This window comes from Drosophila gunungcola, chromosome 3R, assembly GCF_025200985.1.
Source record: "Drosophila gunungcola strain Sukarami chromosome 3R, Dgunungcola_SK_2, whole genome shotgun sequence".
NCBI classification, from domain to species: domain Eukaryota; kingdom Metazoa; phylum Arthropoda; class Insecta; order Diptera; family Drosophilidae; genus Drosophila; species Drosophila gunungcola.
The window spans coordinates 15430217-15441949 of NC_069139.1; the positions used below are offsets into that span (position 1 = coordinate 15430217).

The following is an 11733-nucleotide window of genomic DNA, read 5'->3' on the forward strand; positions in this document are numbered from 1 at the left end:
GTTTGTAATTATTATAAATTGAGGATGAATGCTTGTGGCAAGTTTAATTGGATATTTGATGTTTTTAAATTACGCAAAAACGAGCGTAAAATATTAGCGCCAGCCATCGCGCTATTTTTTACGCTGTAAGCTAGTCCTGGTCGGGGGTAAATTAATTTTTAATGCCTTGGCTTTGTCACTCGGCTCTATATTTATGTTCTGAGCCAAAGCAGCTGCCTTCTGCGAGTTGCATGCTTTTTGTGTCATCGACCGCGATTGTGTCACACGTGCCACACCCACACCAAGTACAGTGAAAGCTTGCGTAAAATCACAGAGGAAAGGAATAAAGTATACTAAATTTAATTGCAAATAAGGATTTTTTTTAATTGAGTAAAAATATGTGATTTATTATGTACATTAACCTTTTTTTGGTGTTGACTTTTATAGTTGGCAAATTGAATGCATTCTTTTAAAGAAAATAATTAAAACAAAATCTTTCTGTATTTAAAATAATTGAATAGCAATCCAGTGCTGATATCTTTTACCTCCTGTTTGTTTTTGCAGAAGAGTTTAACCCTATGAGTTGCTACTGTAAATTCAAGTTTTGGGGGGATGCGTCGTGTTCGGTTTGTAGAGAGGGCCCCGGACAATTAATCATAATCTCGTGTAGTTGCACAGCCAAGTGCCTGGGCCACGTTCGCAGCAGTTTTTCATAGTAGCGAACAATAAATTTTAGAGCCGCCGGCCGCGTCTTGAGCAGTCATAACTTTGAATCAAGAAAGCCACGTAGCCTTGTACACCATCTCCGCCCCCACCAACTCCCTGTTGAGGGTGAAAATATGTTTAAATTTTACTTTAGTTTGCCCCAATCCTGTTATTGTATTATCATTTTCCCTATGTGCCACCCAGCCACGTACATTTGTAATAATTTCACATGAAATATGCTCTGGAGGGTGTGGGACAATGATAAAGTCGTTCGCTTTATTTATCCCCCATTGCTAATTCAATAAGGTGGCTATTGGGAGCGACCACGAATGCCCAACTATTTACGATATATATTAAACAAGTTTTTAGCTACAATCATATGTAAAAATGTATTAACATAAGAAAATGCTTTTAATAAAAAGAATTTGACTTAAAACAATTGATATTAATGGTATGAGAAGTTAAGGTCAACATTTTATTTACTTTGAAAATGCACCGTTAGAAAGAAAAGGTTTGGCTTTCTTCTTTTGTTTACTTTGTTTAATATTTATTCTTTTGTAGGGAGTAATTACTCTCTGTATGTAAAATGTATTGTCTACTTACAAGAAATATAATTTAAGTATAGAATCTATAACAATATAAATTCATGCATTCATAACTAACGATTGCTTTTAAATCTTTGCTTTTATGAATTTAACAGCTTTAAGTAGCTTTTCTATATTTTATATGGCTTTTACCCCTAGTGTACCGGCAAATTTAAAATTCTTCAATTTCTTGTCCTGAATTTTTGTAATAGTTTTTTTGTTAGAAGCTTTGAATGTCCCTCCGAGTCCAGAATACGTGTGGTGACCACACTGAGCTCTATAAGTACGCATCTATATGCAAAAGTACACAAGTTTGGTTGATAAACTTGAACCTTTGGTGTTTGTTTTATTGCCAATGATACACACAATTGTTTGTGTGCCCTGCTAGTGAGACAAACTCCCTGTTCCTGGCACTGTTTCCATTTACATTTCCATTTCCATTCCCATTTTCATTTGCCTTCTGCCTTTTGCCCCTGCTCCATCACCATTACCCTGTTGTTTTCCTTGGATGCCCAAATTGATTCTATTGGCTTTATTGTGATAAGGTCGAAAGTTAATGTAAATGTTGTGGCCCTGTGCATTGAGACAGTTGGCTGTGGGTTTCTGGTTTCCAAAATAAAACTTCCAACTTTACTATTCTTTTTGATGTGGCCGAAGGGTCTGTCCCTCTGATAAGGTCTGATCAAAGTAAACTGGCACTGGGGAGTCGATCTACGAGTAAGATATGTAGTTTCGTAGTTCATGAGCTGGTCTCTGACCAAAACTACGCAAATTTTTCTAAATGTAGCAGGACTGGCAGCTTGCTGGGATTTTATGTGTTCTGAGCCAGATTATAACTTGTATCAATATAAGTGCTTCAAGTCTTGCTAAAACATTCTGCATAATTGGTAAACAAAAAATTTTCTTTTGAGAGGGTCTTTCATTTTAACTTAATTTAATATGAATAAAATGTTCACTAAGTATTGCTGAAGAAGGCCAACCAAATAAAAGCGACTTGAGAAATTTATGAGCAATTGTATTCTATTCCTTTCTATCTTGTTTTAAATTTTTAAAATAAACTATAAAAGATGTGGTATATTTTTACTATAAACACAAACAACCGAAATTATTCCTTACTATAAATTATAAATTTGATGCTCTTACTTAAATTTTTGTTCTTGCAAGCCTCTGAGATAAAAATAAACAAAAAGTTGATTTGAAGAAACAGCATACAAATGGTTCTGGTAAAACCTTTTTCGTTCTCGGCGCATGTAAGCCAACTTAATTATTATTATTTTTCTTCAGTGCAACGTGCACTTATTGCACTTCTTTTCTCCACAGAAGCCACTAAAGCGGAGTCAAATTTAAAGAGTTAATTTCCTCCTCACTCAGACCAGACAACCACATACTATTGATGCTGACTCTTGCAGCGGGGATGGTGAGGTTTGATGGAGTCAAACTGAGGCAGCTAACTGACAGCAATGCCGTGTCGATGTCGAGAGCATCCATTCTCCATTCAATCCGACCGAAAACCTCCATCTTTCCCCACTGAACCATAAAAAGCAATGCCTGCTCCTCCTTCTGGATTTCTGGATCTCTGTCGGAGTCTCAGTGGTTGGCTTTGGCAAAGTTTTGTGCGTAACATGAAAAACTTCGATAAATTCACAGTTGAAACAATTACCATGAATTTTATCAAAAATGATACGCGCTGTTCGTATCCGACCATGCAGCAACAATATTTTTTAATGCACTTTGGGGGAAAATGAAACGCTAGAAGGAAGCCGAGGCAGCTGCTCGGGATAAAGATCTGTGTGTGAGTCGTTGAGGGGTGGTGAAGCCCAATGGAATGCCAGGAAAAACCAAGAGGAAAACCGAGGGAAATGCCTGACAGATAGACCAGGAGCCAGCGTGAAGTTGCCGGGATGCCTCTGCCTTTGCTGCTCCCTCTGCTCCTCCGTAAAATGTAAGAGCAAAATTGCTTGAGAAAACTTTCTCAACTTTTCAGCTAATATTTGACTTTTTGCAAAATAAGCAGACGATGTGGAAAAAACAACGCAGCGACATTGCATCGAATGAGAAAAATATATATTTTCTTAAACATTATGCGACGACATTTGCGCTGATGTGAAAGTATCTTACGGATACAGGATGCCCCCTCCCTCGAATTCCGCAACATATGCAACGGCAGGCCAATGTTTCGATCCGTTTCGACATTTATGGCTGCGAAAAAATGTAGCAAAATATAAGACAAAATTTATTTATGCCAGCACAAAGTTGTTCGCCCTAAACGCTGCAATTGAAAATGAACATAAAAATTATTATTGGCCCGCAAGCCAGACAACTTTAATGGTTGTCAATTGCAGGCGAGGGTACAAAGTTTTCCCCTTCTCCTTTTTTTTTAAATTTGTGTAAACTTAATATTTTGTTATTAGTTTTGCAAAAGTGTCCAATGGTTTTTATTCCATTGTAAAAACTCGTGCCTGCGCAGGCAACTCAAATAGATTTTGAGTAGCTTTTCACTTTGAGTCGACGTTAAATGAGAAAAGTTTTCCCGAGTGTTTGTTGCAGTTTTTCGTGTAAGTTGGCCGCTACTCCTTCGTGGCAGGTGAAGTGTCCTCTTCTCTGCCCTTATTTTGCTTTTCCTCTTGTCGTTTTACCAGCCGTTAATGTTCTTTTAGCAAACAGCTTAGAGTTTTTAATGCTTCAAAAAATATGGTCCAATGGGTCAAATTGGTCGCACATTAAATAATTGTTAAACCTATAAATGGCCTTAAAATTATTTATCTTTTTAATTTGTCTAAAAAATAATTAATTTCCTGCCAAGTTCATTGATTTTGACCATTTCGTTAAGAATACAACTTTCAACCAAATTATAATTTATCAAAATAATAATTTGTTTACAGCAGATACTTAAATTCATCGGTTAAGTAAAGTTATTTTAATTCTACTTAAAGACCTACTCCCTTTTTTGGTTCGACTTTCCGTCAAGAAGATCCCTAAACAGCAATTAGGACATGAAAAAAATGTATAGATTGAAATTTGCCAGACTGCTCGGCCGTTCTTCAATTTCCAGCCATAACTTCTCCAATTGGCACACTTCTCCGGCGGATCCTTTTTTCCCATTTATAGGCCACCGCATCACTCTCAAAACTCTCGGCACCGCCCAGTTTACTAATTTTAGTTTTGCAACTTTTTGTTGTCCAAAACGAACAAACATATACACACACACACACAATAAATAAACCCCAGCGTCTGTAGAGACCGTTGAAACAACCAAACTATGGGACGTGGGAAATCTACTGGTAGCAAAAACCACGCCAAAAAAATAGAGAAAACTCCGGAAAATTTTTTTAAAAAAATATAGAAAGAAACGGAGGAAAATTAAGAACAAACAAAAAGGCAAGCGTCGGTTTTCCAGAGCCGAGCATATTGTATTGAGAGTTCGTTTTAATTAAAAGCAAAAGGAACGCCAAGAATGGCAGCGGCAGATTGCGGATTGAAAAAGGTTACTGCAGCGCAGAATTTATAAAAATAATTAAAAAAGTTGCAAAATGCAAAAGGCAGAACAAACAATCACAAAAATTGCACAGGGCGGAAATAAATTTAAGCAGAAACCGAATTTATCAGACAGCGAAAATAGCGTCGCACAAAATATATACAAAAAATATGGGGGGAAAACTGTAAGCGAAACACGAGCATAAACAATGCATTGCGGAATATTTGCATTGCGTATACGCCATGTAATAAATAAAAGACGAAGTGGAAATGGGCGAGTGGCTGCTCCTTGAGCCCTTTTCTGAAGCCATTCCTCCAGCTCCAACTTGGCACCGGCAAACAATTTCCAACTGAATGGCTTTATATCCAACGACTCGAGCTGCATTTGCCACAGCTGCCAAGGATCTCTGGTCGTCCTTGTGGAGTTGCCGTTATGTTTCACCTCTCTTCATTGACTTGATACGCTTGTACAGGGTATTATAATCTGAATAGGGAATTCAAAGGGCTTTCATATGTCCCTATAATATTTTATAGCATTATCCGTTATAAACAAATAACTTATTATGTAAATAGTTAAATATAGCATATTCTTTTAAAGTGTATTGCACCAAATATAACCTTACTAAGCTATGTACACACCTATGTACAATAATTGAAAATTATTTATCGTTCATGGAAAACTCCCAATTCGGCAAAAAGAATATTTATACATTTTTTTAAACTATTGAAGTTTTTGTGTAGCGAAACTTAACCAAGCTATTGTGTCCAATTCGTTTTTTGAAAGGCTCGCTTTAATTACCAGGCACTTGGTTTATCAAACAATTTATTTTGTAAGGGAAATCACTGATTCCATGAACAAAAGTCTCACTTTTTTTCCAGTCTCTCCATGCCATCATCATCCTCGTCTTCGTCTGCATTCAACTTGCAGCTCGTTTGTGCCAGTTTTGCTCGTTTACAGGCTTTTACCTGAAAACTATTACCTACTTGCTGGGTCGGTAGATTTCTGCCACGCCCCTTCCCTTTTAACTTTTCCCGCCTCCTTTTTGCCCTGACGAGAGTGTCCTTCTTCTACAGCAATCAAGTGTCGAGTCGCTGCATCTGATATTTGCAAGTCTGCAGTTTTTTTTTACGCTGCTCAGCAGCTGCAGAAAGTTGCTCATCTGATTACATATTTATTCGCAATTTATGAATAATTTTATAACAGTTCAGTTCATTCTGGACTGGCTTTAATCAGCGGTGAAGTAAGAGATAACCTTCTAAAATCGAAGGCATGCCAGAAAACAAGCCCCAGACAATCCATCAAGGCGTATCATCCTTGGGATGGCGCCCAAATACTAAAACCCCACCAATCCCCAAGTGTATAAAACTGTCAGAAACTAGCGTGCACTGGCTGCGAAAGAAAAAACAACGAAACAAAACACTTTACCATCCGATACAGCATGTTAAAGCCCTGCTTTAAGTCCCCACAACGAACTATTCGTAGGGCAAAAAAAAATATGATGAATCTTTTGTTCTTTGCCGACTCCGAAAGCCACTAAAAATGTTAACTAAAATACTGGGAGTATATATGGCCTCAGACGAACAAAAAGAAAAAAACAGCGAGAAAAGGGAAAGGAAATGTAACCAAGATGAAATGTGCCGAGTTTCACCAGCAGCAATAACATGTTGAGCAAAAAATTATGATGGAAATGGGGAGCAGATGGAAATAGGACACGAGAGCTGAAGGAAGATTCGAGGAGCGGAGGGCATTGACAAGCACAAAATAGTCCTGGCTGTGGCTCAGCATAAAACTAACAAGAACATTTTGAAGGCATGCATTCCATTCAGGGCGTAACGAATCATGTAACTGAGCTCTCACTTCTCGTTTTCTTTAAAATTACGAAAACCAGGAGAAACTGTCGGCAAGAAAATGAGAATTGAGAAAATGCTTTTAGGCAAATGCTAATCAAACAAGAAACTTTTTGAGAGACACAAATTGTTGAAGCTCTGAACTTCCAGCATTAGAAAATGTGTACCCAGGCTGTATTTACAATTTACAAGTGTTCAATAAGTTAACTTAAATTTAATTTTTGATTTATTCATATAACCTTTCATCAAATCATCTGCCTACCATCTAACTATTAAAGAAAAAATGTGTTTAAATGATTGGTCACTACCAAACACTTACTAAATTAATGTATCCGAAAATAAACAGACAGTACCACATGTCAATGTCAACGGCGATGACAAAGATAAATTCACCCAACACGGGAAGTTAAGAGATCTTTCAGTTTGCCTACCCAGCGAAAGCCATTAAGAATTAAATTACCCAATAGTCCTGTGCTTACTTTAAATTTCAAATTCTTTTTTCTGAATTTATTTCGCTGTTAAAGCAAAAAAAAACACTCGCAGAGAGCACAAATGGCGCCAAATTCCGTACGGCAATCAACTAAATTCAAAGCAAATTGTCCGCACAATGGCCATCATGAATGTCCTCGTGGATACGGCAAGCCAACGGCCTAATGCTCATTATTTTGCGCTCGAGAAATTTCTGTCTCGTCACTAATTCATCATTGTTTCGGCACATTAAATCCTTGAACGTCAACGCATTCATTATCTCATCGCATGTGAGCCCAGGGTTCTGAGCCAAAGACCCTGCTTTTGGCCAACTCATCGCCGGGCACACATGGTCAGCTGTCCGTCCATCAGTTCTGTCCTTTCTGTGCTTTCCGTCTGTTCTGTCATCGGGGCTTCGTCGCCACGGCATGCTTGAGTGATATTAACTGACCGACAATCAGTCAAGGGCAACTGGAGCACTACCGGCCAAAGCAAAGTTGGCCCAAAGAGGCTTAGGCCAGATTTTCGGCAATCGCGGGACCAGAGACGAAGCCGAAGCATTCATGCGGCTGGCAAGTTGACCACGAATAGCCCTCGTCATTTTCCCACATATATTCTATTTAACCCTCTAGTCACCTATGTGGCATATTTTCATTTGATAGGCGTAAATTTAATTTATTTTTTTGTGATTAAATTTACAACAACTCTTTTGATGCCTGCAAAAAAAAAAAAAAACATTTAATTAATAATTTTTGCATCACTACAATAAAATATAAAGAAAATAATAAGAAAGAAGTTGATAATAAATAGTTGGGTTGCAAATTTAAAATTTAACTTTCATAGGGTTTGATATTACCTCTTGGTATTATATTTTGTATGTATTTATTTTAAATTTATGATTTATGATTAGAAAAACTAAAATATATAAAAATAATTCACTTTATAAAACGGATATTTACGAAATATGTTTGAAGACTAGCTAACCAAATACCATCTTACTTAATATTCAGCTATCAGATTGCTATATTGCTCAAACGCTTTCTAAAAGTAGGGTTAATACTCCCATTCTAAGGATGTCTGTGCGGGTTGCATGTTAATTGCTTTCTGGGCTAATCGAATTTTTTGCCTGTCATTATGAGTAATGTGTCTGGGATGCGCACATAAAGCAATTTGTCGGGAAGATTGCGCCGAGTGGCAAATTGGTCTAAGCGCTCGGCAATTTAAACTATTCGGGTTACCCGACATACTGACATAAACAATAAAACCGTTTAATGTAATCCACCGTTGAATCTGCAAAACCCACATAAAAAGAAAGAATTGGCCAACCCAACATAATCGCACATGTCATCTGGCCTTAATTTTCCATGCAAACAAAACATGATTACAAATGGCCAAAGAGCAGCACAAAAAACATTTAACAGGATGGCAAAAAAAAATAACTGATAAAAAAAGGTATGTAAATATTTAAAATAGCTAAATGCAAACGACCTTTGGCCAAAAAAAGGATGAAGCAACCTTTTAAGCAAGTTTTGAATTCTTTATTTAAGCTTAGCCTAGTCTAGCTTATCCTTAAAAATAAAATATTTATTAAATTCTAAGCTTTTTTCATTAGCTTAAATTATGAATTGTGAAAACCATCACTTTTCTATGCCTTAAAGTAATGTTTGTTTGAAATGCAAAATGTTTCACGTTGATCAGTCATCCCTTTGGCTCCATGGGGACACAAATCATCGTTCCGTAGTTGTCGTGACAATAAATTCAGGGCATCCGCATCCGGTGGGGGTCACAAGAAAAAGTCATATTACATCGCTAATTTATGTAGCACATAAGTTAATTTCTGTTTGTTTGTTATTTGTTGTAATTAGGCGACGTTCAAGCCGTTGTCCCTGGGGCCATTAAAACTCGTCCCTGACCGCCGGAAAAGCTACAGCCCATAAACAAACGAAAAACTGTTGCTTCCGCTGGCTGCGTGTGAAAAAAGGAGAGATACTGGCTGGCTGGCTGGCTATATTAACGAAACGAGATGGCCGTAGTCCGGGCTAATTATTTTGTCGGTCAGCCAAAGTTCATAGTTCACATGCCACAAACATCGCGAGGAAGAAAAAAAAAAGCTCCGCCCACTCGTCGGTCCGTTTGTATAATTTTTATTATCAGGCCAAGTAATATAAACTTAATTAATACCCGCGTCGACCGACGGCCCGGGCATTTGATTCATGGCCTGCATTTGCGAGCTCCGGCTTAAATGCAATAATGAATGTGGCGGCGCGGAATAAAAATAAAAGTAAATGTATAAAAATGTGCAAAGTATGGCCGCACAAAGTGTGAAGGCGTAAAGGTCAAGAGCCGGGTCAGCAGCCAAAGTCAAGGCATTAACCATGCGGATGCGACCTTTTTGGCATCTCCGCTTTTGGAAAAGGGTTTTCTTCGGTACACAGTGAGACCTGGTTGAAGGGAAAATTTGTGACCTAAATTAATTTACGGACTTATATGCACGGAAATATAAGTGTATTTAAAAATAGGAACGCTGTGCGAAACGAAAAGTGAGATATTAAATAAAGATATTCAATGTTTTTTACACAAAACTTATATTCGGTTAATCATTTATGCCTTAAACAATTAAAGACAAAACATTTTAAGGAAAAGCTTTACCTACATATCAAATTCCATGACAACGTTTGTGTTTTTGCGTTTTTTCTGTGCTACATAAATCCAACATTTTCACACCTCATATTGAATTACAAAAATTGAGTGCACATTATTTTAATCCCCTTACATGTTCTCCACATTCGAGTTTATAAAAAAATCACTAGCCAAACATAAAAATCCCCGCGGATAACAAAACAAAATCTATTTTTTCAAGTTCTTCACATGCAGGTCAGCCTGCCCTTCCCCAATTCGAGTCCCAATACCCCATTCATCCGTCCGCGTGGCGAACTCGCACTTATCAACAGCTTACCGAAAAATGGCAATGGATTCGCTTCCCGTTCTGGTTGCTCTCAGTGATGGCAACAAGGCTTCTTTCTATCTTCATAAAAAACAATATTTTCATGAAAAATTATGTATGTTATATAAAAAAAACCTTTTTCATGGTTTGACACGATTTATATTATATAAATAAATTCACTCGATACTTTAAGAGAAAATAATAAACACTCTATGCTACAAATCATTATTTCATGTAGTAAACATAATATATTTCCCCCAGTTCCAAAAGTGCTTAAACTAGACCTGCAAGCAAAGAAATAAAATAAAATATCCTATTATAACTTCATATCTATCATTGCTTAGGCTAAGTATAATATTTACCTTTAATAAGCTAGTTTTTCTTTTTATGTTAAGGCCTTCTTAAACAGTCTGATTTCTCAGTTAAGTTATTCCAGTTTTTTGTCATTTAATAACTTAAATATTGCATCAAAGATGATTAAAATTACGAACTGATTCCTGTATTGTCAATTTAAGGTGATAAAAGTTAAATGGCGACGCATATAAGAAATCAGACTGTGTAAACCTTCCTTAAGTATTAAATATTTTTAATATGTGATTTCCTTTTGGTAATATTGAGCTGCACTGTGTGCATTGTCCTTGCAGGAATGGCGCCTGTGCCCGCGGAGGGATTGCACCTGTCCAACCTCTCCGTTCCGCGCATTATCGACGTGGCCCAGAAGGCGAAGCTCTTCTGCAGCTACGCGATGGGCAATCGGACGCTGAACTCTGTCAAGTGGTACAAGGATGGCCAGGAGTTTTTCAGGTGAGCCAACTGGCTGCGGCCGTGGAGCAAATAAAAATAGTAGCTCCGCCATCCCCCCACGCCCATAAAAATATTTTTCGGCATTCAGTTTGAAATAATAAAATGTCGCCTGGGGGCGACAGAGATTGGGAGTTGCGAAATGTGCCGGCGCATTCATGCAGATTTTATGGCGAAAATTGAAAACGTCATGAAACTGCAGCACTGAACACTGCCCGCAACAAAGTAAAGTCCCACCCAAAAATAAAAACAAAATAATGCTAGTGAACTGGGGCTGGGTCGCTTGAAAGTGTCGCAACTAATTTAAATGCTTAATTGAAATGGATTTTTATGGGCGCCTGAAATTGCGGCCAGGTGACGTTGCCGTATCGGTCCCAAATATGTGCGAAGAGGGCTTTTTATTTAACTGGCTTAATTGTTGCACATTGCCGCATATATATGTAGATATATATATCCAGAACTGGGGACCGTAGCCCAGATCCATGCTCTCCATCCGGGGCTTAATCGAGCGCAACATTTTTAATAAAGATGTGTGCTTGGGCACTACAATTCATTTTTAATGTTTTGGTTATTGATTTTTAAGGCCTGCTACAAATATGGTGATGTCAGGCAGCAAAAAAGTATTATTTATGCCAAATATCAGAACCATTTAACGGTTTATGGGCTTTGCCAAATGGCTTGACACGCCCACTTTGGTAAAAACAGAAAATGCACGGACCACAAAACTTGTAAACTTATATTAAAAGCTGGCATTAAAAAGTAATTACATGCAGGTAGTATGTAAAACATGAATTTATTTAATTTTATATTCTTAACAAATTAATGTTGTTGAATCTAGATATATTTATCAATTTAGTACGAGAGTCTTAAATTTTGTTGTTTTAGTTCTGAATTACAAAATAATATAATTCATTTATTATTTTCCTATGC

At 37.4% G+C, this 11733-nt stretch overlaps 1 protein-coding gene across 5 annotated transcripts in view; it reads left to right on the forward strand.

The window, feature by feature from the left end:
• LOC128266430 (uncharacterized) overlaps nucleotides 1-11733 on the forward strand; it is a 42501-nt gene that overhangs the window by 21665 nt on the left and 9103 nt on the right. For all 5 annotated transcript variants that reach the window (XM_053002942.1, XM_053002943.1, XM_053002946.1 and 2 more), the window contains one exon: nucleotides 10647-10806. In XM_053002942.1, coding sequence (XP_052858902.1) covers nucleotides 10647-10806 — 160 coding nt within the window. The remainder of the gene's footprint in view (nucleotides 1-10646; nucleotides 10807-11733) is intronic.